The sequence below is a fragment of the Manacus vitellinus genome, unplaced genomic scaffold, assembly GCF_001715985.3.
Source record: "Manacus vitellinus isolate BGI_N305 unplaced genomic scaffold, ASM171598v3 scaffold_75_pilon, whole genome shotgun sequence".
Lineage (NCBI taxonomy): Eukaryota > Metazoa > Chordata > Aves > Passeriformes > Pipridae > Manacus > Manacus vitellinus.
In genome coordinates, this window is record NW_021940789.1 from 2,320,815 (window position 1) to 2,348,582 (window position 27,768).

The 27,768-nt window shown below is 43.1% G+C and overlaps 2 protein-coding genes across 4 annotated transcripts in view; both read right to left on the reverse strand.

Moving 5' to 3' along the window:
- KDM1A (lysine demethylase 1A) overlaps positions 1-4,083 on the reverse strand; it is a 42,356-nt gene extending 38,273 nt beyond the window's left edge. The window contains 4 exon segments of the mRNA XM_008931434.4: positions 26-191; positions 2,813-2,937; positions 2,940-3,134; positions 4,008-4,083. Of these exon segments, the coding sequence (XP_008929682.4) occupies positions 26-191; positions 2,813-2,937; positions 2,940-3,134; positions 4,008-4,083 (562 nt within the window).
- A 909-nt stretch (positions 4,084-4,992) lies between these two features.
- On the reverse strand, positions 4,993-27,590 carry ZMPSTE24 (zinc metallopeptidase STE24). 3 transcript variants are annotated; one of them, XM_018084753.1, is made up of 10 exons: positions 27,536-27,558; positions 26,883-27,029; positions 23,008-23,094; positions 22,251-22,406; positions 18,520-18,672; positions 14,068-14,209; positions 10,911-11,071; positions 9,429-9,533; positions 7,093-7,236; positions 4,993-6,789 (listed from the first exon to the last, which is right to left on the reverse strand). In XM_018084753.1, the coding sequence occupies exons 2-10, from the start codon at positions 26,976-26,978 to the stop codon at positions 6,565-6,567; spliced, it is 1,269 nt and encodes a 422-aa protein (XP_017940242.1). In that variant the 5' UTR covers positions 26,979-27,029; positions 27,536-27,558; the 3' UTR covers positions 4,993-6,564. The 3 variants fall into 3 exon arrangements, with proteins under 3 accessions (XP_017940242.1, XP_029820460.1, XP_029820461.1); XM_029964600.1 differs by having other exon boundaries at positions 22,290-22,406; positions 27,536-27,557; XM_029964601.1 differs by lacking the exon at positions 7,093-7,236 and having other exon boundaries at positions 27,536-27,590.
- Positions 27,591-27,768: the final 178 nt, after the last annotated feature.

Genomic DNA, 27,768 nt, shown 5'->3' on the forward strand with positions numbered 1-27,768 from the left:
TCAAAAGAGGTCTTTCTTTACTCACCAGATGGCTCCTCCGGCTCACTTTCATTCTCTTCTTCTGCAGGAGCTGGTGGAGGTGGTGGGGGTAGTTTTTTCTCTTTCTCAGCTTTAGCATTTCTCTCTTCTTCAGAGTAATACTCATCTTCTGACAGGTTTGCAAGACTCTCATCCATTTCTCTATACTCCACCTGTAAAAAGCACAACAGAGAATAAACGCACTGAAGATGTCTGTAAGCTGGACTACAAAAATAAACATTGCAAATAACAAAATTGCTTACAGCTCAAAGAGAAGGCTTGTGTTACCTTATGCAGTCTTATTACAGATACAATGTTATAAAATGCAACAAAGCTTAACAAGTTCCCCATGTTTTCACCTCCACCTAAAAAAAGGGTTTCCAGCACCCAATAGTGGGAGCTCTCTACTCATATGAAGCCCAGTTTAGGTGTATTTGTTGTGTCATCATTTAACCCCGTCTAGTTTTCTTTCCTTCCTTCATGTCCCTGTCAAACCTGGGGATAACAAGTTGCCTCTGTGTCCCTATGTTCCAACTTGACTTTATCTGCCAAACATGGGTGATCAGAACCATACATAAGATTTCCTGAGGAAATCCCATCTGTGTCCCGTACAGTCTCCTGGGAATCTTGTCCTGGTACAGAGGCTCACAGCTGCCTCCTTTCCAGGACAGTCACACTAGTGGCTTAGCACCAGAACGATGCCCTGCTCCCACCCATCTTTATTGCCATGCACATTTTGTACTATTTTCCAGTAAAAATAAATAATATTACCAGCCAAAAAGACGCTGCTCCAACCTAAAGGAACACGGAAACCTCAAGAATAGCCTGGAAGGGATGCATCCCTTACTGTTTAATAAAACGAATTCCAAAGTAAGAAAGCTTTGTACAATGCTATTGAATAGCCCTATCTACTGGAAAGGAAAAAAGCACTTCTCGACATGCAGCCATGGGAAAAATAAAAAGAAAGCAGCTAGTGACCCTCCAACATCTGACAGGTCAGCTTTCACCATGAAATAACAAAAGCAACTCTGCATTTCTCATTAAAAGAACAAAAAATCTTTCATAGCTCAAGTTCAATCATTCAGAAACGGCAGTAACAGGCACCAATTCAAAACACAACTGTGTTTCACTGGGAAGCCTCTGTATAGGAAATCCTGGATTCAGTAAAACACTAACACACACCAAGATCTGCTCTCTTTTAAATATTTGCATTCCACAATCTCCAGTATATTTAGTTTTTCCCACTCTTGAGCGAATGTTGCACCACCAGGACATTCTGCAAACTCCCACTCTGAAGCAAGTTACAGTGACCCTCCAGCCCGACGTACATTACCACCGTATTTGAAGCCACGTGTGCCCTCAGAAGTCTCCCATTCCCCCTGAGTTCACAGAGCTTTCCAAGAACAATCGAGTCCAATAAAAAACCTAAGCTTTTCCCTAGGTTTATTTTTAACCTGGGTACCCCCCAACTAAATTCACCCCACAAACATTCACAGTAAGGCAATCTCGTGCTGGGCTGAAGTGCTCATGGGGACAGAGGGTGTCATAAGAGATGAACAACCCTTTGCAGATAAGTACTGTCAGTGCAGAGAAACACCATCAACACACAACCCACACAGAGCACTAATTCCTACTTGTTAACAGACCACTATAAAGCAGAAATGCTGCTTCTGAAGATCACAGAATGGTTTGGGATGGAAGGGACCTTCAAAACATCTCATTCCAACCCCCCTGCCATGTGCAAGGACACCTTTCACTAGACCAGGTTGCTTCAAGCCCCGTCCAACCTGGCCTTGAACACTTCCAGGGGTAGGGCAGCCACAGCTTCTCTGCCCAACACCACCCCCATAGTAAAAAATATCTTCCTTATGTCCAATCTACATCTACCTTCTTTCAGTTTAAAAGATGCACCAGACTGACCTACCCAGCAGCTCCTGCATGCAAATGACCAGCTATCACATCACACAAGGGCTCTGAAAAGCTAGACATTCAATGCCACAGCCACAGGACAAAACAGTTCCGAAAAGTAACTTCAGCTTCCCAGCCAAACACCCCAGCTTTGGGCACAGCCAAGATCTTCAATATCTTCTGAGACAAGGTTTCGAAGAAAAAGTTTCACAAAAAGAAGATAACGTTCTCACATGTTCAGAACAATAGATGAGAATTACATGTTACAGACCCAAATTACCGGAGACTCTTTATGGCCTTTAGATTTCAGTGCTAAGTCTCACCCTTAACACAGCATTGACTCAGCTCACCAAAGCCAATAGAGGGAAGGTGAGGAACAGTGGACTGAGCGTGGCCATCACCTTCACAACCTTGCAAAATCAGCACAGGCCCATGAACATGAGCCTCAGGAGAATCTGCATCTCTATACTCCAGCGACAAGAATGCACTGATGAAATGAAGCTCATGAGCATTCCGATGCACTGTCAGGGACTTGGAGTATTTTTACTGCTCGGTATCAGATCGGGAACCCCAAAAAGTTCCTGGGCTGCTGCAGAATGCTCTCCTTTGTGACATGCACCGTGTCACGCCATAGTCCACGAAGAGCTGGGACACCACGGGACCTTGACCCGCACTGCCTTCTTGCGCGCCCGTGTGTTTATTCTTCGAACTCACGCCCCCGAACCCTCTCGGGCACAGGCCCGCCCCCGCCGGCAGCGCCGGGCCCGTGCTCAGCCCGCGGCCGGACCCGGTCCCGGGGGCAGCAATACCCCGAGCAGGGCCGAGCCCCGCCTCCGGTCGCGGCTCTGTGCCAGCAGGGCCCGTAGCCGGAGCACCCCAGACCTACTTTAGCCCGCTTGCGGCGGCTGGTCCTGCGGCCCTCGGGGGTCTCGGCGATGCCGGTGGTTTCGCCGCCGGGCGCAGGGGCGGCCCCGGCGGCCGACGGCTCGGACACACCGCCCGGGGGCGAGGCCGCGGAGGCTCCTTCTTGCGGGGCGTGCGCTTCCGCAGCCCCGCGCTATCGGAAGAGGAGCCCAGAGCCCCGCGGCGGGCGGGGGACCGGCCTCGGCGGCCTCGCGCCGCGCGCCGCCGCCTCCGCCTTCTGCCGCCCGCCGCAAGCACTCGTCCCGCCGCACAAAGGACCGCGCCGGGCACAACCGCCCGCCCCCCTGCACGTCACATCCGGGCCTCGCGCGCACAGCGCGGCCTGCGGCCGCGAGCGTCACCCCCCCCGCGGCCCCACGGGCCCTCAGCGGTCCCGCACACCCCGCCCCGCACACGCAGCTCCCCCACCGCTCCCCTGCCTGCACACAGCAGCAGGACCTCCTGGCGGCTGAGAGCAGCAAGGAGCCCTGCGGCCACAGCAGTCCTGTGTGAACACATGGAGGCCCTTGAAACACGTCAAGACAGTTGAAAGGGAGACGTTTGTGCCTGTTTCATCATAGAATTATAGACTGGTTTGGGTCGGCAGGGAAGCTCATCTTAAAGCATGGGCAGGAACACCTTCCACTAGACCAGGTTCCTCCAAGCCCCATCCAGTCTGGCCTTGAACACTTCAAGGGATGGGGCAGCCACAGCTTCACTGGGAAACCTGTGCCCCACTAAAGAATTTCTTCTTAATATCTGATCTAAATCTACCTTCCTTCAGCTTAAAGCCATTTCCCCTTGTCCTGTCACTCCAGGCCCTCATCCCAAGTCCCTCTTCAGCTCTCCTGGAGCCCCTTTAGGGACTGGAAGGGGTTCTAAGTTCTCTCCAGAGCTGCCTTTTCTCCAGGTTGAACACTCCCAGCTCTCCCAGCCTGGCTCCAGAGCAGAGGGGCTCCAGCCCTTGGAACACCTCTGTGCTCTCCTCCAAACTCGTTCCAGCAGGTCCGTGTCTTATATTGGTGACCCAAGAGCTGGAGGCAGCACTGCAGGCGAGGTCTCACCTGAGCAGAGCAGAGGGGCAAAAATCCCTCCCTTGCTCTGCTGCCCAGGCTGCTGGGGATCAGCCCAGAACACGGGGGGTTTCTGGGCTGCCAGCACACATTGCCAAGACCTACCAAGCTTCACATCCACAAAGCATTCAAATTTTAGTCTTCCTGTCACTTTCTGAGGTCTGAGAATTTTCCTCACCATGTCCTCTCTCAAGTTTCTACTTAAACAAGTAGAAAATGCCGGTGAGGTGGGAATGGGAAACTGGATCTCCAACCTTTGGGCAGGACACTGCTGATCAATGCCCAGCAGCCCCACAGATGCCTTTGAGGAGAGTACTGCCAGAGATGTTCTGCTCTTGGTTTGCTAAAGATAACAGGTAATTTTCTTGCCTCTCTCCTTAAAACTGGTCATTCCTTGGAAGGAATAGTGGCTGGTCCAAGCAGACCTACCTTATCATGAAGCTGGTTTGTATTGGCTGATCACATGGCTGTGTAGACACTATAGGAGGACTGATGTACCTGGGAAGGCAAAAGCTGCACAGGAAGATTCAGGTGTGATTTCAACCATTCTCAGGAAGCCAGGAAGCAACTAGAGGCTGTAGAATGTCTGCAAGGTGTAGATGACGTGTTCCAGATGTCTGCCCAGCAGTAATGTGAGCAGGCAGAAGGTCAGCAACACACACTGACAGTTCCAGTGCTGAGAAGTGACTGGAGCAGAACGGAACCAACCCAAACTCTTGTTCAGGAGGTAGATATGAAATCCAGCTACAAGAACTGCAGAGATCAACTCCAAATAGTGACAGGGAAGAAAAGGAAGTAACAGGCAATTGCTGCAAGAGTGCTATCTTCGCCTGTAAGCCAAGTATTTCATGCTTCCATAGGTACTGACATTTCCTTTACCTACCCATTTTAGTCTCCCTTTTATTTGTGTTTAGCCAAATTTCTGAAATAGCCACAAAATAGATTTTTGTGTATAATTTTTACCTAATGGATGAGACAAATGGTTTTCTCAGAGCACATTTAACATGTTTTCCATAGCTTTAGACCAGCCAACATCTCATTCAAAACTTGACACATTTATTCTTCTGAATTGACAGATTCAAGTTAATCCTTTTATTTTTGAGGGCCATTTATTAAATGCAGTTAACATGACAAATATAGGCTCTCCATATTTGTAAAACCAAATCCTAAATCCATATTTATAGTTTAGCTCTGTATTTGCTGGGGTATAAACACAATTAGAATAAGGCATACAAAGGACTTGCAGCAACATCTTGTTGCATCTGAGACATCATCATGCCCATCATTTTATAAAGGCATTTTTCCTTATGATCAGAAAAGGAAACAAAGCTATCAATAAAGGATCTAAGAATACTCTGACATCTGAAACAACGGCAATTTGCTTTGATGACCTCTGTACAGAGCTGAGCAAAACTTTTTAATTTACTGCAGATAGAAAACCTAGTTTTTATATGAAGTATGTGCATTCAGGCTGGTCCAAAACATTTGTATGCACATGCAAACTTATATTTAACTTTTATCTTTATTTCAACAAAAGTAAATTTAATTGCATCTTTCATCAGGAAAGTCTGAAATAATCAATGCCGAAGCCATTTCCACAATTACTCACTTCATTCTTCACTAATTGATGTGGGCAAACTGTTTCCTGGGCTTTTTTATATATATAAGAACAATTTTTATATATAAGAACAATGATGAAGAACAAATATTCCAGCACTGCTATTTGAACTGGATTCATATTAATGGAAAACCCTCCATGGAGTGGATGACAAACCCTCTCAGAATGAAAGCTTGGCTCTGATACACTTGCTGAGCAACTGGACACTTCCATATACACAAAAAATCTAGGCAAAGAAGAACCGAAATGGAGGACCTGAGGTGTGGGAAAGCTGTTAACCATCCCACTTGCAAGCAAAAAAGAGAACAAGAGAGAATTAGTATCTTTCTCTAACATGTGTATGCCATTCCTGTAACATCCTTCCACATCCCCAGCAGCACAATGGGGAAGAGGAGCAGCCTAATCCCACTATAATGCTACTAAATACCAACTAGTGCTCATTTTCAAGGAAGCCACGGTACATTTCTTCAGTTGTAATTCATCCTTCTTCCCACACTTCAGAGAAAGGTTTTATTATGTAGCATTTTTCATTATGACAAACGAATCCAGGAGAAAGGCTGCTGTTGCATTCAGCTTTTTAAAACACAACACACTGACTGGCGAGTACAGGTATCATTATACAGGAAATCAAGTCACCCAAAGCCTCTTCACTGTGAAGAGAGTAAAACCGGGAAGGTTCACAGAACACAGAGAATGGAAAGAGGATCAAAAGCAATTTTCAAGGCATACACAAACTGAAGAAAAAGGTGCTTCGAAGTCTACTCTTGTTTTCCTCCCTTTAAAAGTCTATACTTTGAATAAAAGTCATTGGGGAGGAGGGGAAAGGTCATCACCCAGTACTTTTTCTAAATTAAGTTCCACAGTTTTGTTTTTGTTAAAAAGAAGTAATTTATAATTTAACACCTGTTTCAGGATTCTCATATCTGTGGTGCTGTTAACAGTGCACTTAATTGGCATTATCAATTTTTTAAAAAAAATTAAAAAGCAGCTCTGAACTTTGCTTCTGAGATGGAAGCAGTGTCTCTGAACCAGCAATGATTCCTATTACTCTTGCTTTGCATCTTTCAAGGCCTGAAGTCTTTCTAAAAGGGGTGGGTGGGAGTAATGCCACATTGAAAAGATCCAGTCAGAAACAGGAAAACCTAAATTATCTTTGTTTAGCTTGATCAAAGCAGAATATAGGTCTTTAGCCTTCCCAAGTTCCTTGGCAAATGCATCTGCTTGAAACTCAAACCGTCGGCTTAATACAGTCAAACAAAATGAGAGAACCTGTGGAGAGAAATGTATTAAAAATTATTTTAAAATTCAGCTATCTGCAAATTCCTTACAGTAAATACTACTATATCTACCTTTCCACATCCCACACATTGCCGTGGCTTTAGAATGATCTCACTAAGGTTTATCCACGCCACACCTTAAACCAAGAGTCTTACTCAACATGCAGCGCTAGCCCTGATTATTAAAATGAGACACCCAATACGGCCGCTAGAAGCTTCAAACTTTCCCAGTCAAAACAAAATCATTATTTAAATAAGATGATACTTCAGCGTCTATGTCTTGAAAACAATTTACCTCATTGTAAGGTGAAAAAATGAACTGGAAAATAATCATCAAGCCTATCAGGGTAGGCTGGGTGTCATAGAAACCAAATGCAGTAAAGAGTTCTTTTCGACCAATTAGCACAGCAAACAAGAAGAAGCAGAGGAAGGAATTCATCTAGAGAAAGGAAACAACATTCTTGATTAAGATGAGTCTAAACACTACATAATATCACATTACAGATTTGCATAGGAATGCCACTGTAAATCACTTTTGAACTAATATACAAAGAGGAACAAACAGCTGGTCTTTACCTACTTTCTGAAAATGCATGCAATAAAGAACCATTATTTTCAGACAGAGAGCAAAAAAGTAGGCTAAGTAATGAAGGAAGATGAAAAGATAAGAAGACAAGTGAGGAGGGAGTAGAAGATAGAACCCATCTCCTTGGAATTAAGCATAGTTCTAAAAGTTTAAAGGTAAACAAAATGTGTCTGTGCTGTGTTGCACTTCCTTTCCTGGAAACAATCTCCGCTTCTATCTAAGCCGTGCAGCACTGTGTACAGTTTGCCTGGCTTTTCAGAGCCAAGCGGCAGGACCATGCCTTACCAAGTTTTCCAGAGAGGGCAGTCGGTACCTTTTCAATCTATCCAAGTGGCTGTTTGGTCTTTTTACAGCAATGTGAAAAGAATACTTTTTGTTATTGAAACACAGGGAACAGAAAAGAGGGATGGCTGTGACAGACAGCAAACAATATAGAAAAAGTGTAAGACATCGCAGAAGAATTTGTGACAAATTTCTGAAAGTGAGGATAAAGTCCACCTATTACAGCAAAATAGTAGTATCTAGAAAGTGGATCCAAAGACAAATTACATGAGTTAGGAATGTGGCAAAATTACTGTAACAATTGGCAGCAGGGATCAGTGCTGATGTCAGAAGTTGGAAGGTAATCACCTTAAAGAAAGCAAGAAGAGCCTCACTGAAGTGATCAGCTGCACAGGTAAGAAAATGCCAATGCGAAAACAGAGAGATTTGCTTAAACCGGAGGAGTTTAATTGTGATGTTTATAGCCTGAAAAGCTTGTGAATAACCTTAGAAAAAGAACAGAATAGCACTCCTGGAATGGTGCAGGCATCTCAAGATACCATGGAATTTACAGAAGGTGCTTGGAGGGCAGCTAAGAGAAACAAAACAGAAAAGGCTGAGAACTTGGAGAAAAGAAGGCTGAGTGATACCTGGAACAACACAGATCTACACCAACGCAATTACATATCTCTACGGAGATTACTTCATTGTTCACCCCCATTTTGGCAAGCACCAAGAATGGCACAATAAAGTTATTTATCAATAATTAATGCACAAGGTATGAGAATACAATATAAATAAGAATGCCCTCTTGTGTCAGATTTCCTAATCCTCAATCACATTCCTTCTCAGCTTTACAAGGAACGAGGCTGACAGAAGCTCTCAGACACATGTGAAGCTTTCTCAGAGGTAAAGACAAACAACTAAAAATCTCAGGCTGGGAGTCAATACACATCTAAGCCTATCCTTAGCACAGGGATGGAAACAGAACTGCAGAGAAGGCCCTGAGATTCAAACAGACAAGCATTACAGAGCAAAAAAAATGTGTCCCAACTTGTCCTGGTATCATCCAGGAAAGGGTTAATTTTTACGGTAGGTAGGAAGGGGCACGGCTAGGACTCAGGTTATTCTATACCACCTCACATCATTGCCACTGGAGATGGGGGGGAGACTCTTCTGAGGAGAAGGGGTTTCTTCTAGTCAAGAGAACCTGGCGGCCCAGTATTGTCTACTATTGTTTTGGGTTTTTCTTCTGTGTGAATTCTTTCTTTTCTTGTATCCTCTGTCATTAGTATTGTTGGTTACTGTTCCTTTTCTTATCTCATTGCTGTTTCAATAAATTGTTCTTATCTCAACCTGTGATCTTTGCCTTTTGTGCTTCCAAATCTCCTCTGCAATCCCGAAGCAGCGGGAAGGAGGAGAGGAAAAACAAGGGAGTGACAGAGAGCTGTGTGTGGTTTGGAAAGTGTCGATGGGGGCACTGGATTGGGGAGTACCATTCCTAAACCACAACACAACTTCAGAAGGCTGCACAGATGAATTAAAATGGCAGCAGACATGCTTTCTGAGAAGCTCCCTACCAACCAGATGAAGCAAGGACGGGACAGAAAGGTGAGTGCATATTCACCGTAGAACAAGGAAAAAAAAAACCAGACCAACTTTCTGTCACAGAGCATATCAGTGTACACCTGAATGTACACTTACAAATCTGGAAGCAAGCAGGCATTTGGAAACAGCAATAACTACAAAATACTCCAGAAAACACCCCAGTTTAAATAACTTACCTGGCTGATAATAATATTTTTGACAGTGTGACCTAGTTTCCAGTGACCCAATTCATGACCAAGTACAGCTAGAACTTCTTCATTTTTACATCCTTGTTTCTTATTCTGAGGGAATAACAAAGCAGAAGTAATATCAGCTATGACTGAACACCACTGAATAAATTTCTTACTTGTTTGTTTTTAACTTGATCACTTAAGTGTCCCTAGATCAGGCCATTCCCTTCTAATAGCAGGTACACATATATATTGAGCCTTTTTCATGAAGATACTTACAAAAATATAACCTTTTAAGTTCAGGAAGATTTCTACCATGAGGTGGTGGTCTCTTATTTCAATGTATGCAGATACGTTGATGAAAACCTGGAAGAACACTGGAAGATTTGCCTTCCAAACTCTCTCCTACTATCCCCTGATTTCATCCTGTTTCTTTACTCAAGAAAAGCAGTACGATGGAGGCAGGCATTCAGAGCTGCAGACTTTCAGAGAGAACTGAGAGCAAAGCCCTCTCCCTACTTCCTTCAACACTCAACATGTGGCCTTCCTCCCAAGGCACCAGTGTTCCTTTAAAAAGGAATGACAACATCCCTGCCCTAGTCAAAAAACCCTATGAAATGCCTTAAAGCTATCATTAGGAAGGACATCTGCACCTTTGCAGGTACATCAGCAAGTCAAAAACAAGCAGAAGGGCTGAAGAACCTGTTGAAATGGAAAAAATGAGTCATTATAACTAGACCAGGTGAGCTCAAAATCCCCTCCTCTCATCACCCATTTCTGCAGTTTTTGCCAAACCAAAACCTGTACAAGGAGAATTCCACCACCAACATGGTGTCAAGAAACAGAAGCTGGTCTGAGCAATAATCTAGACATTAGCCTAACCTTAGCTGCACAAGTCATTTGTTTTTCTCAGAATTACTCCTTCAGGTTCTTCAGAAAGTATTCCATCAGCTTTAACCATCCCCATACTCTCCTGAGGTCACACCAGCTGTTAGAGCAGGCTCCTGATGGAGAGGCCAATGCCAGGCCACCATTCTGTTCTTGATCAGGGTGGGAGAGGATGCACATGTAGAATCTGTCTGTGTGTGCTCACGTGCGTTCCTCCTGCACCAAAAATTCTGCGTGCAGTAAAAAGCACACAAACGACACACTGAGAATTAAAAGCATTTCCTGCAAAAGGAAGCTTTAGTGCGGCAGTTCCAAGAGAGGGAACATGAACTAAAACCCTGAACAGGTCCTTTATTCAGACAATTACATGGAAGGTCTAGTTTTTACATGTTTTGCTAAAGCCTCTATGGATTTTACAGTCTCTTTGATGCTCCAACAGCCCCAAAAATTCCAATTAGCAAACCAGGAATATTTTGGTGTTGAAATCAATAGAGTTTGGTTTTTAGCAACTCAGAACCTTTAAAATACATTAGAAAGCACAAGGGAATCTCACCAAGAAGTTAATGTAAATAACAAGATGAAAAACAAAGACAAACTCACTTTGGTTTTAGACTTTGTTTCTTCATTCTCACCATCTTCTCCTTCTGCTGGTTCTTTGTTCAATGCAGAATAGTCTTCCAAGAGGGTGTCAAAGAGCACTATCCGCTTATTCTTGAAGAATCCGTAGAAATAAGCATTGCTATGAGAAGAACGCTTAGAACCTGATGGAGAAAATTTACATTAAAGATCATGATCTGAATAATCCCCTGCACCAAAGCCTGTGCAGCATGACACAGACCAGACTCCTCCAAAGGAATTCTCAAAGTCCCCAAATGAACAGTACACAAACTCAGGCAAATCGGTTTGCAGACAGAAGCATATTTTAAAATCTAAGTAATGATGACTCCAATAGAGAAATGTAACACAAAAAGCACTAAAAGTGTAAGAGCAGTCATGAAGAACTAATGTCCAAGAAGAAAAGCAAATTCTATTGCATTTTCAGGTTTAGATTGGAAAGAGCATTCTGCATTGACATTGCCTCCTGGCAAAGAACCTGTGCTAAATAATTTAGAATGTGCCAGCAAAGATGATTGGAAACAGATAAAGATGAAGATTTTAGAAACAGATAAGGAGAAGATGAAGAGATGAACTACAGGTAATATTATTTTTGTTTGAAATAGGTCATTTTTTACAGCTACCTTTATCTAGATCAGGTCAATCATGGACTGTTTCTACCATCAAAACATCTGAGGCCAAGAAACTCATCTCTTTCCATGGAATGTCCATGGTTTCAGCTGATTAAAAAGCTTTTTTTTGACTATGGAAAGAAGCTGTTGCAACATCAGGACTGAAAGATGTCTCTATGAGAGCAGAGGTGGGGTTTTTTTGCAGCAAAAGATAAGATACACTATAAATGTATGAGCCACAGAAATCCCTTAGAGAACAAAACATCTACTGTTCCACTGGAAGCCAACCTGTGGGATGGTCATGGTGACCTTCAGCACCAAACCAATACAGATTGACAGAGGAAGAGACTGGTCAGAGTATGAACCCTCAGTAACCAGTCCCTTCTCAGTGAAGAAATCAGAACAGCCAGAGGGTAGCAATGTTTCCTTTCACCTGTGTATCATAAAAAACTTCATTCTCCACTAAGTGTTGGTAGAGAAGGAACCTTTGTAATCTCCCTCTTACAGAATGAACCCTGAGATTACAGGACTTGGTTGGGCATGCTACCAAGAAGTCAGTTCCAGAGTGTGAAGAGCCAAGACAGAGTTCAGAAAAACACTGGCAAAAAGATGTTCACAAATCCAGTCCCCCATGTCAGAAAGGAATGGTGCTGGCTCATTGCTCTTAAGGATGCTACACAAAAAAAACAGGGAGGGGGTTGGAGTTTCGGCAGCCTCCCTGCCACTAAAGCAGACATCCCGGAGAAGCCAATGCAGCACACTGCACAGGGGCTGCAGTACTGGCTCACAGGACTTTCACCATGGCTAAAAACTGGGACAGAACCAGCAGTACATTTGAGAAAACCTCTGCACTGACTCTCAACCTTGAAAAGCTTCAACTTTGCCTGAAAAGAGAAGAGTTTCCTGTGCCCCAAGTGTATCAGTAGTTCCCAGCAGCACTGAGGCAGAGCATCGGCAGGATTTGACCAGTCCAAAGTTTAGAAAATCACAGCTTCCTGGCTAGATAAAGCCTTCACCAGCCTCTCTGACTGCAAAAACTCTACCATTTTAGCTCTTTATGCCATCTCATATGGGTTTCACCAAGTTTCAACACATCTGAGCCTCACAGGTGGAGCACAAAACCAAAACAAAATTTGGAAAACCCCTGAAATCAAGTTCAGACAGGAGCAAAATGAGTAATACTGGAAATGTCAGATAGTAAAACGGTCCATGAACATGGAAGCAGAGAAGAAGTGACATGGCAGCTGGCATATTCCATATTCCATGACCTAAGAAAAAAAGATAAGAAATTCAGTACTAGAAAGTGAAAAAAATTAGTCTCAAGTCAGAGGTGTAAGTCCATCCAGCCACACCATAAGAAACCATACCTGTGAACAATTTTGGAAGAAACAGGCATTTTTAACTTTCAAGACTTTTTCAACTGTTTCACCAAGGACTTTGAGACAATTAATGCTAAACTGAGACTAGGAAAAAAAGGTCTTCCCTTGTTTTACAGTTCTAAAACTGTAATCTTGACTACTTTCCTGCTTCCATTCCTGACTGAGCCACGTATTTCCATTCTACAAGAGCCAGGTCAATGCTTCCAACCAGAGGCTGAGTTCAGGCTGTACATTCAGCTTCACTTTTCTGACCTCAGGGCAAAAACCAGGGAAATGCTTGTCAGAGACTGAAATGGTTAATGATTTATGCATTCTAGGAGACTTTTGCAGGCTTTTGACTTGCATGATACCTCTGATGAGCAGTCGGGCCCCTCCCTCCCTCCAGTGCTGAAGGTGTGAAGCCCTGAAAAGGCAAGAAGCCGAGCTCGCAAGCTTTTGACTGTTGATACCTCCGCTGAGCAATCAGGCCCCTCCCTCCCTCTGCTAATCTTGAAAGGCAGGAACCAGACGAGACACAAAAAACCTCAGCACAGACCCAGGAGATGTTGGAGGCTCGAGGCATGGCCCGTGACAATAATCATGGATATAATAACTCATAACTTCTTGGAGTGTGGGGGCTTCCCTCCTTCACCCCCAGCAGATCAAGGCCACCACTTCAACTGACAGACATGGAAGCATTGCTGGACCCCGTGGGCGGTGACTATATACATCTCATCTGTCCACTCTCAACTTTTCTTTCCCTTACTCTCCCTTGCTCTTATCCTGCCTTTCTCTCCCCTATGCATTTTCTTCCCCTCCCCACCCCCCCAAGGTTATCTCTGTCTCACACTGTTGTATGACAGCACCCAAACTGCTAGCATGCCTGTTGATACAGAATTGTTAAAATAAACCTTGCCAGTATATGTTTTCAGACACTGATTATTCAGTGTCGTTTCACTCTAATCCACCCCAAGGGAATTATTGATAAAAACCTGGGTTACCCCCCTCCCTTTTTCTGGGGCGGGTGGTAACAATGCTACAGACATTGACAACTACTGCAGTATCTGAACAATGCAAGCAACTGCCCTACTACAGCATCCACAATCAAAACTAAAAAAAACCACAAATTCAAAATTATAAAGTCTTTTTTTAAAAAAAAAGAATAAATCTCACCTTCAACAACATACACCTTAGTCAACGGGAAGTCAATGCTCTTTGCCATTGTTTCAATTTGTTGCTTGAGCTCTCCCTCCGGAAGTGGAATGAATTTATCAAACAAAGGTGCAATATAGTCTGCATAGATTGTAACAAGCACCTGCAAACACATTGGGATATTAAGAATGGGGCAAGGAAACGTGTTTAGTATTAAAGATGGAGCCTAAGTACAAAAAGAGGGCATAATTTCAGAAAAAAAACACTTGATAAAGCAGAGTCCTGTATAAGGGAAGATCTATGGCCAGGGTCTCTACGGACTGCTTCGTCTGGTGGAAGGTCTGCAGTTTTGCAGTTCAGCAGCAGGACAGGGCGAGGGCAGGTGCACAAACCAACTACACACCTCAGCAGAACTGGTGTGAACAGTGCAGAAGACAAGGCCGCTGGGCAGCTGGGAGCAGGGGGGTCATTGGTGACAGGCTGTCACTTCCACACAATTCACCAATCCTGGAAAGCTCTGAAGTGTTTCATACTGAGCTGCAGAGCTGAAGGATCCAGGAGACAGTCTCACTTTTAACTCCTGCTAACTTGCAAAGCCACAGTCTAAAGAGAGGTAAGAAATTTCATGTCCCCTATTTTCTTTCCCTCCTCCCAGCTGTCAGGAGGGCTAAGGAACTGCCTGATGCCTCTGGGTCCACCTTGACCCCCCTCAAAAAATATCACCATAGTGCTTCAAACTGGTATCAGCTGCAGCTCAGCTGAGCAAGCCAGAACTAGAATAACACTGTGTTGGGAAAGAAAGCTGAACTCCCTTTCCTCACACTCTGGACCTTCACAAAGTGATTTTTATTTATTTATTTTAAAAGTTTAAATTCTGGTTAGCAAAAAAGGAGCAGGACATGAGAAGCAAATGGACATAAACATTAACTTTGAAGTTATCTTCACGTTTTATTTCACCAAAAACAACTACCTGGACTTTTGACAGTGTGTGCACTGTTGAAAAAGTTCAATGAAATCAAAAAACAGGGAAACAGACTTCTGCAAAGTCAGAGCAACTGAGGATATCAATATGAAGCACCACTAGAAAATAAGGGGGTTTTATTACTGTAACTGTTAAGGGCTTAAACCTGTGCAGATATTTTGCAGCAAGTGTAGGAGGGTATTTCATAGAGCAGAAATCAGCTCTTTAGTCCAGACCAGTCTCAGACCATCTAGCACGTAGGGACTAATTTTAAGGTTTTTTTATCTCAGATCTTTGTGTAATGCCTTGATATCAGCAGACTGGTAGAAGGATGCAACTCTAACTCTGATTAAAGAGTCATGGAACTGGAATTTTTCCCTAAACCAAACTCTAAAGGGTAAACCTAACACCTCTTAGGGTGGTTTTGCATGTCAAACCAACACATTAAGGCCTGAAACCCTACAAAGCCGCAGTGAGGTGGCAAGCCTAAGAGCACCAATTGTCTGGGCATGCACTTAATCTGGCATGGACTGAAGGGACAGTGGCATGGACAGCCAGGGTCGAGGGCCTGGGAGAAGAGTGCGCCACTAGGTCTTGCTATATATTCTTTTAGTACAGGAAGATTGTAACTCTGCCAAGACATTTTTTCTAGCTTTTGTTAAGATAGGCCAACCCCTGTTTTATCAGGTTCTAAAGTATCTGTAATACCTCAAGACAAAATCTACACTGATAGCTCAATGGGAAGGCACAGGCAGCTCAAAAATAAAATACTAGTTTGTGATATGAAAGTGAGAGAAAGAAATACGGTGTCAGCTGAGTATGTTCTGGTTATCACCTTGAAATTTAGTGCTTGGTACTACTCACCTACACCTCTTCTTTCTAGTAAACTGTCGTGGGTTGAGGTGGCTGGGTTTTTTGATAGTGAGGGGGGCTACATAGGGGGCTTCAGTTAGAAGCTGCCAGAAGTTCCCCCCCCCAATGAAGCCAATGATAGCTGGCTACAGGAGGGACTTCCTGCTGCTGGCCAAGGGAGAGCCAATAATCATGCCTCTGTGATAACATATTTAAAACAAGTTTGCTGGGCAGAAGAATTTTTTCCAGCCAGGGGAGAGCTGACCGAAGCTCCCGGGAGGCCCCGCCACCTCCCCCACTGCGGAGGTGGTGGTGGAGGGTGTTGCCCCACAGGCTAGACCAGGGCGGCAGAGTGGGCCCTGCCGGCAGGCACTACCCTCCCTTTCCCCCGGCCGAGTCAAGCTGGGCCAGGGCGGCCTGCCACGGTGCAGCCGAGCCCATGCTGGAGCAGATGGATGCATGGAAGAAGGCCATTACCCCCTGCAGAAGGCCCAGGATGGAGTGGAGTCCTTCAAGAGACTTGTGGCCTGTGGAGAGGAAAGTCCACACCAGAGCAGTTTATTCCTGGGTAGGACTCATGGCCCTGTGGGGGATCCATATCGGTACAGCTCACCCTATGAAGGACTGCATCCTAGGAAGGATGGAGAAGTGACCCTCGGGACAGTAGATATGGAAGAACTACTGCCTGGGGGGTGGACCCACGTTGGAGAGGTCCATCAAGGACTGTTACCTGTGGGAGGGACCCCCCGGAGCAGGGGAAGGTCTCAGAGCTGTGACCCCCCCCTGTAACCCGTGGTGAGGACCATGGTGAAGCAGGCTGTCCCCCTGCAGCCCATGGAAGGGTGACCTATGGGACAGCAGATCTGGAAGACCTGTTGCCTGAGGGGTGGACTTGTCCCCCTGCACTGCTGAGGGGGAAGGAGGGAGAACATGGAAGAAAGGAGGGGTGGGTGGAAAGTGTGTTTAAGACTGTTTTATTTCTCACTCTTTAGATCTTATCCTGTTAGTAATAAATTTTAGTATTAACCCCACATTGAGTCTGTTTTGCCTGTGTGACCTCTCCCAGCTCAGAGCAACTTTAGTGGGTGCCTAGAATCTGACCAAGGTCAACCCATGACATAAACCTGCTCAATAAAGACTATAAAAGGGGCATTCAGAAAATTTCTCATATGAGCTCATACAACATTTTTTACCATCTGTATTTTAAAGAAAAGATGGCAAGAATAAATACAGTCAACGACAGGTATAAAGGAGGTTAAAGAAAAAAATCTTTCAGTGTACAAATGAGGGCAGGCCATTTCAGAAAATCCTGTATCTTTCATCCTGAAACTACGATTTATTTTAAAATTTCAACTTAATCCTTCTATGAAAAAGCAAGTCTTTAAAGCCTTAAAGACTAAACACTTCACATATGAACTGGATATCACATAAAGAACTAATATCCAATTTTGCAAATAATAAGGCTTCACTAGAAGTCTGCAAGTATGGACTGCCTCACACAAATTGACAGAGAAGTAACTCAAATGCTGAGTTAGGATTTAAGAGCATGCTGCTGATCAAAACTTGCAAGAAAAAGAACAATTCTTTGAGAATTGTTGTCTGCACAAATCTTTCTGTAACAGCCATTTCAATACAAATGACCTGGCATTTTTGACACCTAACATTATGATTTTTCAGAATATGTTCAGTGACAAAAAAAGGGAAGATGTCAGAGCATAAGGGCACCTGGACTAGAGAAGCTTAAGAAAGAAAACAATCACAATTCCTACCCAAGTATTCCTAAAAGTTTTCTTGATAGTGCCCTCCACTTCAACCTGGAAGTCTGAACTTGAGATGAGAATTAGGGCTTGGTTGACCCATACTTACTGTTAGGCTAATAAGGCAGCCTTTATTACATCACTGTAATGTAGTAATTCTTTCAATTGTTAAGGTGCTTTTCTAATCTAAAAATGAATGATTATATACAACAGTACTTGTGTAATTTCTGCCTTGGGTGAGCAATGGTTTGTATATTAAGCAAAAAGACAGTAGAGCACTATGCTGAAAGAGACAAAAAATACAGCCTTCAGACCCTGGAGTAACAACATAAAGTATCAAATGCTTATGATGTATATAAAAAGATCCTTTTATATAAACCCTAAAACCATCAGTTACAATTCAGTATGAAAGCAGCTATATAAACAGAACCAGGAATGGAACATTGCTACTCACCTCGATACCAAGCAATGCACTGAGGGCTGTGTGCAATAACCTAAGAGAAATGCATGATGCAAATACAACTGATCAAAGCATGATCTGCTTTGTCTTGCCAAACTGCCAGCAGTTGTCCCTGTGCCTTTCTATATTTAAGAAAAACCCATCACCACATAGTGCTGTATTTCCACTACCTATTCTAAAGCTTTTTCAATGCTTGTTTTTCAACTGATGAAGACACTCCGGTATTGAATACATAAAATATATCACATTAATGTGGACAATTACTATGAGCTGTTATTTCTGAACAAGTACACTGAGAGCAAGACACTCTGTTAAAGTTTGTAGACACTAAAATTCACATGAGATTTAGATTTTTCTCCATTTCCTTTCAGCTCTACTCAGTGTGCTGAGCCATGCAAATAAGCTGGTGTTTGGAAGAAACCCAAACATATCCTCATACTCACCAAGGAAACAACTAAGGTAAAGAGCCAGGCATAGATGAAGAAGTAGTCTCCCCCTATTTTAATAATGTAAAGTAGAAGAGATGTCACTGGCAACAGAATACACTGAGTCACAACAAACTTCTTGATAGCATCCTTAAAAAAAAATCCCAGCGTCTGAAAAGAAAGGATAAAGAATATCAGTGATATGTCAATGCAAATATTAATGTGTCACTGCGGTTAATGAACTGATCCCTTCAGATAAGACAAATGGGAAAACAGCGATGCCAGTGTGGTAAGGAAATGAGAGTCAGTCAGAAAAGGTGGAAGAACATTTTCAACTCCTCTGCTAGTAGCTCCTTACACGCGCACGGATGCAAGCCCATGCAGATGCTTTCTTCTTTAGTCTGACCCAAACCCTTATTTTGTGTTGCACATTCATTAAAGGAGAAAAGAAAAATTTAAGCTTATCTTTACCAATCTATATCCCAGACATCAAGGCATTCTTAGAGAATAAGAAATACTCAAAGAAACACAGCTACTGTAAAATGTTTTGTCTTCCACTTAACAGTTGCCTCCATTCGTCTTAACTTTCAGTTACCACTATGCTAATTGTCTTAAGTGAAAATATATAGAAACCCTATTACAGATTTTCAGCAATACATTGGGCATTTTACTCCAAGCTTCCACTGACATGGAGTTACTACTCAAGTAGTTGTCTTGGGTTTTAAAATTAGTATAACTTTAATAGAAGCAATAGAAATTTCAAAGACCTCTACCTGAATGAATTTGATATAGTGACTCTGCAACATGATCAGACACACATCTAGCTCTAGAAGCTTAATATGTAAAGATCTTTCCAACAAGGCCATACTGAAAGCATATACTATTTTAAAGAATTTGTCTGCAAATAAAAACAGGTCAACTACAACCCATTTAGCTCATATTTGCATTTAAAATCTTTCTTTACTTCCAGCTCCACAGTCTTGGAGGAGTAGAACTAGAAAATTGCATGGTGTCTTTCATCTTTGCCCAGTATATTTCCTGCTTTCTAAGGCAAATATGACCTTGAGAAAAATCCTCATTTTCAGCAAGCCATTCCTAGAGAAGGAGTCTATCTGAAGATCAGTCAATTATCATGCTAGAAATGCTAGAAATTCCCAAGTCTGGGCTGGTACCGTGTGTGAATTTGGCTCATTCACCAAGGACCAGCCCTTCAGTCTGAAATGAGAGACAGAAATTTGACTGTGTTTGTAAGACATTTAGTACCTCAGACTGAACTGGACCTGGACTGGGCCTTCAGCTCTCAGCATGAGGACCACTGTGTGGCAGTGAATAGAAACGAGACCCCCCTGGGATGATGGAAAATGGAGGATCCTTTATTAATGGCTGAACAAGTTCTTATATTCCAAAAAGGTGTGCTAACAAAACATCAAAACATGGGGGGGGCAGTGCAGTCCTGTTCAATCACTTTAAAGCTTCTTCCCAGGACACTTTTAATTGGTCATTTTTTCACAGGCTTCCATCAGAACTTCAACTCCCAGCGTACACCGCGACCATTACACAACAAGCATCCCGTATTAACTCACTCGTAACCCCACACAACTGCTGTGAAAAAACCCTTGTAAAAGATATCATGCAGGTAGCTCAGTCAAGCACTTAAATCTCCACGGTCAGTGCCAAATCTTCTCATTTGATTAGGCAGTGCTTGCACTGACAACAGTGAAGTACACAGATTGTGTGCTCCAAGAAGAAAATGCTCAGAGATACACCCAGAATACTGCTTACCCTCCCTAAAGCACACAAACCACATGAATTCTGCAGGCTCTCAAGGCACTTTTAAAAGAAGCCCAAGCTGTTAAGTGCAGTATTTGGCCCTCTACTGCACAGAGGCAGGACCTGATCAAGTTAAGCTCTCCATCAATCAGCTAGTCTGCCGACTGGCTCTAATTCTACTGCCAGTCTCTGGACTTAAGTGTGCTGAACATAAAGGGCTTGCAGACCCTGCACCAAGATGGAACTTATTCCTCACTAAGGTAAGAGAAGCAACCGAGCTGCAGGCCTGATGCAACTACTCAGGATTGACATGAGAGATAAGAGTGAGAGATGGCTTTTGATGTGTTTAAGGATTCTGAATGTCAAAAGGATGTCTAAGCTAGGCCAGAAGCAAGAACAACGACTTTGCCAGACCTTACAATCTTTGAGGACTGCAGAACTTAAGTGATAGCTGGAGAATAATCCAAATACATTAAACAGATATTTCCTCTGAAGAAAAGATTGGTTGACTCATGCTCTGGAAACATGGGAACATTCCTTCCTCCCTTGCTAGGAGTGGATGTTAGCCTGCCAGTGTGCTCACTGTTAAGTCTACAGAAGAGAAGGGGATCCCCAGGACTCTGCCTCAGAACCACCTGGGACATGAATGGTCATGGACACCGTCATTCTGACAGCAACCATTTCCTCACTGGTAAGAGAAAAAAGTTAACACGTGGGTTTTTAGAAGCACAAGACTTTTTCAAAAGACTAGAGTGCTAAATGGAGTATAAAAGAGTTCTGAGTTTGTCACAAGCTCAAGGTTTATGACTAATTAGAACAATCTTCAGATTTGCTTCCCAAAGCCTGGAGCAGGATCTGCCATTGGCCCAGTATTCAGACATCGCAGGTGGGGCAGACACGTGGCCAAACCAGCCTTGTTGCTTTCTGGGAATACACACATAAAATTGTGCAGTGAGAATTTTCACAGTTGGGCTTCCCTACTTTAACAGTATGCCACTAAATAATTGATGTGAACCAAAATAATACTGGATGTGTCAGGACCTACACATTTCTGTTTTAAAGGGTGCAAACTGATCACTGCATTTAGAGCTTTTTTATCACTTTTTTTTTTGTTTTTTTTTATAAAAAGGAATATGAAACATCAATTCATCAATTTACCAGGAACGTAAGGGTTTAGAAACAAACTAATTTCACTTCTTTAGGTCTTACCTTGCTCAGTCTTCCTGCCTCCACAGAGACTGGAAGATGAAATTGGCAAATACCAGAGCATATCTACTGATATTAAAATGAGCCAAACAGATTTATCCCACATCTGCTACCCATCCAAATTTCATTCTACTGCAAAAAAAACCCCAACCAATCAACAACTTCCTAGGAGACTTGGAACAGAAAGTAATGTAGACAAGACCAGCTCGGTCCAAAGCAGAAAGCGTATCTTATGCTCTTGCATGAAATGGCTAATGATGTGTCCCACATTGAGGTTCTTCTCCCAGAAAGAATATCTGATCTCACGAGAAACTGATACTGACACAGGTTAAACCAAGTTGTTGAAAGAAATTAAGAAAGCCAGAGGTACCAAATGAAGAGCTGAATTCTCCAGTTTAGTAAAGGCTGATATAAGAAATCAGCAGGCAAAACAAAATGAGGAGGAGAATAATTCCTCAGTTTTCTTTCACCTGGTCAGTGTCCATAAATCAGGACTGACCCTACTAAGCAGTGATCCAGACTTCTAAGGGTGCGCATATGAAGGGCAAAGAACAGTCCATCCAAAACTGAATGGGTGAGGTATGAAATTCTTGGTCCCACCCCCAGAACACACACTCAGAGGCACAGGCTCACAGAGGTGCTGCAGCATGGGCACTCCTGCAACAGCCACAAACTGTCATTGCTCTGATTTTTATGCAGTGTAAGTAGAAGAAATGTTCCTAAAACCAACGATCTTCGGCACAGATATGGACAGACCAGTCCATCTAACCAACCTGAAGCCATTGGGTCAGTACAAGTGCTCTCTGCAATACCTGTTGATTGAAGCCATGTTTCTCTTCTATGACAAATGTATTATATAAACTCCATGGGAGACCAGTCACGGCACTGAAGAGTGTTGCAAGCAGCAGAAATACCAATGACTGAACAATCTAAAACAAAAAAACAAATAAATCCACCTGATATTTACTGACCCATAACATAAATATTCTGGGTGTTAAAAATGGATTTTAGGTCAGTGGTTTAACTGAAACAGGTTAGAAGATGAAGCTAGATAAATTCACAAACATAATTTGTGATGATTAGATTACTGCTCACTGGAATAGCTTACTAAGGATTTGGGACACAAATTTGGATACATGCCTCATCCACAGCACAAAGACAACATAAGCAGTAACCTCAAATTTCTTACCCTTTTACTGTGCAGGAAAATCAAATCTAGGATAAGTAAAAAGACAATACCCAAATAAAGAGCACCCAAAAGCCTGACCCACCACATGGTTTGACTCAAGTAGCTACAAGACTCGTAGGTTTTTAATATACAAGGCTATTTTAATTAGTAAGCTAATTTAAAAGTCATATACTGTTACCAGTTTTCAGATTCACACCATCATTGTGTACACCAGGAAGTATCTGATATTTTTACTATAATATAGGGTAGTTAAATCCCACTTTTAACTAAATGCTAACTTTGAAATAAAAATTACTGCAGCATGGAACAAATGTTCTCACAGAAATATAAAGCCTGCTTACCTCATATTCTTGTCCAAATCCAGCATGACCAGAGATCTGACCAGACAGTTTCCAGAGAAAAGGAATTCCTCCACAGAGGAGAATCATCTTGAAAACAAAACCACATAGCAAAGATACAGTATGAAAGACTGTCATCTTAATCTACTAAAATTTCAGCATGATAAGGATCTTTTAAGGGTGAATAAGACAAATTTTATAATTAGGCTTTTTGTCTCCCTCTGATCTTAACAGTGATAAAGCAAGCCTGGAATATCTGGCTGAAATAAAGCATACTAGTAATTCTAACACAGCATCTCCCCTTCAGTTAACCTGCTGGGTTAATGAATCATACTTCAAAAAGGCAAAAGCTTGCAAAAACTGACATCCAGTTTCATCAGCTTTGGTCACAACAGCCTCTTTTAAGTTCAGGCAGTTCCAAAAGCCAATAAAGGATGCAGTTTAAGTTTGAAGAAAGTGGCAAACCTGGACAGTAAAGGCCACCTCACTTGAACTGGAATGTGATAATCCCAGAACAGATTCTGACAAACCGAAAGACACAGCTCAGCATCACAGACAGGAGCAACAACTCATCATTACAGACATGTAGAGAAGCAGCTGCACATAGCCTACACATGAGGGCTATCCATGGAAAAGCCCTCTAAGATCATTGAGTCCAGCTGTTACCCAGCACTGCCAAGCCCACCACTAACTCATGTCCCCAAGTCCCACATTCACACATCCCTCCAGGGATAGTGACTCCACTTCTGCCCTGGGCAGACTGTGCCAGGGCTTGAAAACCCTTTCCATGGAGAAATCTTTTATCCCAGATAAACCTCCTCTGGAGGGGGTTTAACTTGAGGCTGTTTCCTCTTGTTCTCTGTTCCAATGCTTGACCACCCTTTTAGTGAAGAAATACAATACCCAATATATATAATATCCAGTATAAGAAATACAATATCCAATCTAAACCTCTCCTGTCACAACTTCAGGCCATTTCCTCTGGTCCAGTCAGTCCTGGGAGAAGGACACCGGCTCATGTTCAGCTGCTGTTGACCAGCACCCCCAGGTGCTTTCCCAAAGGGCAGCTTTCCAGACACTCTGCCCCCAGCCTGGAGCACTGCTTGGGGCTGTTGTGACCCAAGGGCAGGACCTGGGAGCTGAAAACTGTTTCAAAAACTGCTCATTCAGGCCAGTGTTCAATTAGCTGAGAGCTTTAACTCACATATTCCATGTTTTTTTCCTTGGCTTTTGAACATCAGCATCACTGTGACACAATCAATTCAATAATGGCAGCAGCAGTTTGAGACATACCTATTTTCCAGCTGTCTATCACCATCACAGCTGAAACAGTAGAACAACATACACACTAAGATGCTTGTTGACTTAGTAACTGGCTTTGGCTGCTGCTTAGAAAGCACCAGCATAGTCTGGATTTTGTGGCTCAGGTGTGGAAGACAGCTGGATGCACTAATTTCCTTAACAAATCAATCAGCTACCAAAATCATTGTAGACCTGTTATTACAGAAACAGGGACAGAACAGAAAGAAAAGTCAAGAGAGAAAGCAAAAGCTGTGCTTTTCCTACACAGGCAAGCACAATCACAGAATGGTTTGGGTCGAAAGGGACCTTTAAAGATCACAGAATGGTTTGGGTGGGAAGAGACCTCAGTCCAACCCCCCTGCCATAAGCAGGGACACCTTCCACTAGACTAGGTTGCTCCAAGCCCCCTCCAACCTGGCCTTGAACACTTTCAGGGATGGGGCAGCCACAGCTTCTTCATGGACCACTGACCCAAGAAACCCACCGACTCAAAAGAAGAGAAAGACTGAGAATTAGCATGAGAGTAATTTAACCAACAGAAAGTAGAATACTAACTAATAAAAGAACTATGTAACTTGTAGCCAACAAACTTCCATTTTGTTTCCCAATATGTACAAATGGCATAAAGTTTTGATGACCAAGGAGCCAGCCTTCTGTGGGTTACCACCAGCTCCCAGAAACCCCAACTGTCTTAGCCTGTCTTTGAAGGAGAGGTGCTCCAGCCCTCTGGCCATTTCTGTGGCATCCTCTGGACCCACCCTGGCAAATCTGTGTCTTTCATGCACTGGAGACCCCAGAGCAGGAGGCAGCACCGTTGGTGGGATCTCACCTGAGCGGAGCAGAGGGGCAGAATCACCCTGTTACCCACACTGCTGTGGATCAGCACAGGACGCAGTTGGCTCTCTGAGCTGCAATTACACGTTGCCAACTTAAGCCCTATTTTTTGTCCACCAGGACCCTGAAGTCCCTGTTCACAGGGCTGCTCTCAATCCACTCATCCCCCAGTCTGTGCTGGTGCATGCCCTGACCCATGTGCAGCACCTTGCACTTAGCCTCGCTGAACTCCATGAGCCTGTCAAGGTCATCCTGGACAGCGTCCATCCCTCCTGCCCATCAGCCGCCCTGCTGACCCTGGTGTTAGCTGCAAACCTGCCGAGGGTGTCCTCAGTCCCACTGCAGATATTATACAGCATTCACCCTAGTATGGACCCTCGAGAACCACCACTGGTTTCCACTTGGAAACTGAGCTTTATCTCCTTGGATGCAGCCATCCAGCCAGTTCTTTATTAATCTAATAGTCCATCTGGCAAATCCAATTTAGTGGCTACAGCGTTGTGGAGGACCATAACAATAGGCCTGAATGAAGATAAGCACAGACTACAGATTTGGCTCTTTGAATAGCAGTGGAAAAGAACTGCATTTCAATCATGTATATTTTCCTTAAAAACAACAAGGGAACCTGTTTTGCCTAGAGCTCTTGAAATCAAGATAAAGCTTCAGAACTTTTTGACTCATTGCATTTGCTAAGCGGTACCACCTTACTGTGCCCACCAAACCACTGCTGGAGAGCAGCTTCGATTTACAAATTAAACACTGCCTCTAAAGTTGCTCAGAAACACAGAAGCTTTTCAAATTCACATAAGAATTGCCTCAAGTTTTACTCAGCATACCAAAAATCCCAACAAAAAGAAAATAACATACTGCACTGACACAACATCCTTACAAATACATACAAAAGGAAACAAAGTACAGGTTGGGCTGCACAAAGGAGATCAGGAAATGTGGAAGGTAAGAGGTGTCACAAGTCTTAAGTACTGGGTTTGCATCATCATTCTACAGTTACATGACTGGCTATTTTACAATCCTATTTTCATTAGCTTTTATGACTGTCGTTTTTGCTTCCTTAAGTTTATCATGAAATAGGATCATACTTCAATTTTTCTTGGCAATGCCAAGCACTTGAGGATTCCTTTTTGACCCAGTTGTGCTACTGATGAGCAATGCATTTCAGCAGCAAGTTGGAACAAAGTATATATGTATGTGATCTTCAAACAGTCTTAAGAGTCTTAGAGACTTCTAACTCAGTGGTTCTGTTTTTTTCATACATGTGAATGTTACTTGCCCAATCTAATTCTTATATTTCAGAAGTATCAATTGGTACTCTCCTTGTTCTCACAAGCTTCTCTTTTTATCTTCTACTTAAATTTTATCTAGAAATGAAAGTACTTGCATCCTTCCAAACACAGGGAAAGGTCTGCATTTTAACAATTTAAAATAGCTCTCATGCTGCTTCATTATTTGGCAACGGAAACCATAATATATTAAATATAATAAAATAATAAAATGTAAGGTAATGTTGTAGTTGTGCAGTATGACTCAGCACTGCAGAGAGAAATTACGTGCTCTCTGAATAATTATTTCTTATATAGCAAATACAGCCACAAATAAGGAACACAAAAACGTCAGTGTTTGCCATAAGACGCCAGAATGCCAATGGTGCAGCTACACGGGATCATTAAGAACCAAAGTGTTTCACAGTTCAAGTACATGAAAAATATCACATGCAAGGTACTTACGGTGCCCTCAATCTCTGAATAGAGGCCTGACCAAAAGCTGAAAGTACTTTTGTCCAGCTGATAGAGACGAGATTTTTCAAATGTTTCTGAATCCATGATCTGTCCCAATTCTTGTGGTACATGTGTTGTTGTTCTATACACCCGTCTCTGAAAAATCGAAGAAACTAAAGTCTACATCTAATATTTTTAAGGAGACAAGATTTAAAAGTAACATCTAACATGATACAATGGGCCACCACGGAAAGTTTAAAAAAAACCAAAAAAAAATCAACCAACACACAAAGCAACAAATATTCCTAAATGCCTGTTTTCTATCAAGTTCCAAATACAAAACTGAAGCATAATTATTAACGTTACAACCAGGAACTGAGTTGCTGACTTATTAACTTATTTAATAGTTCAAATACAGATCACACAAACTGATTTTTCCACAGGATGTGACTTACTGCACCACAGTAAAGACTAAGCAGAATTTGAAACCAAACACCAGATCCTCCAATGCAAACCATGAGACTTCACCAGAACACAGATCTACAGCGTGGCTGCACAAACGAGGTGCTATTTCATTCTCAGTACAGAACTTGCCACTTGAAAATTTTTAAAGAATGAAAGTCTTTTCCCTCTGATGCCTTATCTTGTTTCAGTATACTTACCCCTTCTCAAAGGGTACTCTCTGTCACTTCAAAACACATTCTCCCTCTGCCCGGGGCACCAGTCTGCAGTGTCCCCGATCACAGGGCTCACAGGAGCTGGCAGCACCGCTCCCTGTCCTCTGCAGCGCTGCCCACGAGGGCCTGGCACAGGCAGGTGCGCGGGTATGGCCCCGCGTTCTGGGCGCTGGAGACACCCCGGTGTGCGGCTGCTGCTGAACCTGCCACGGCTGACC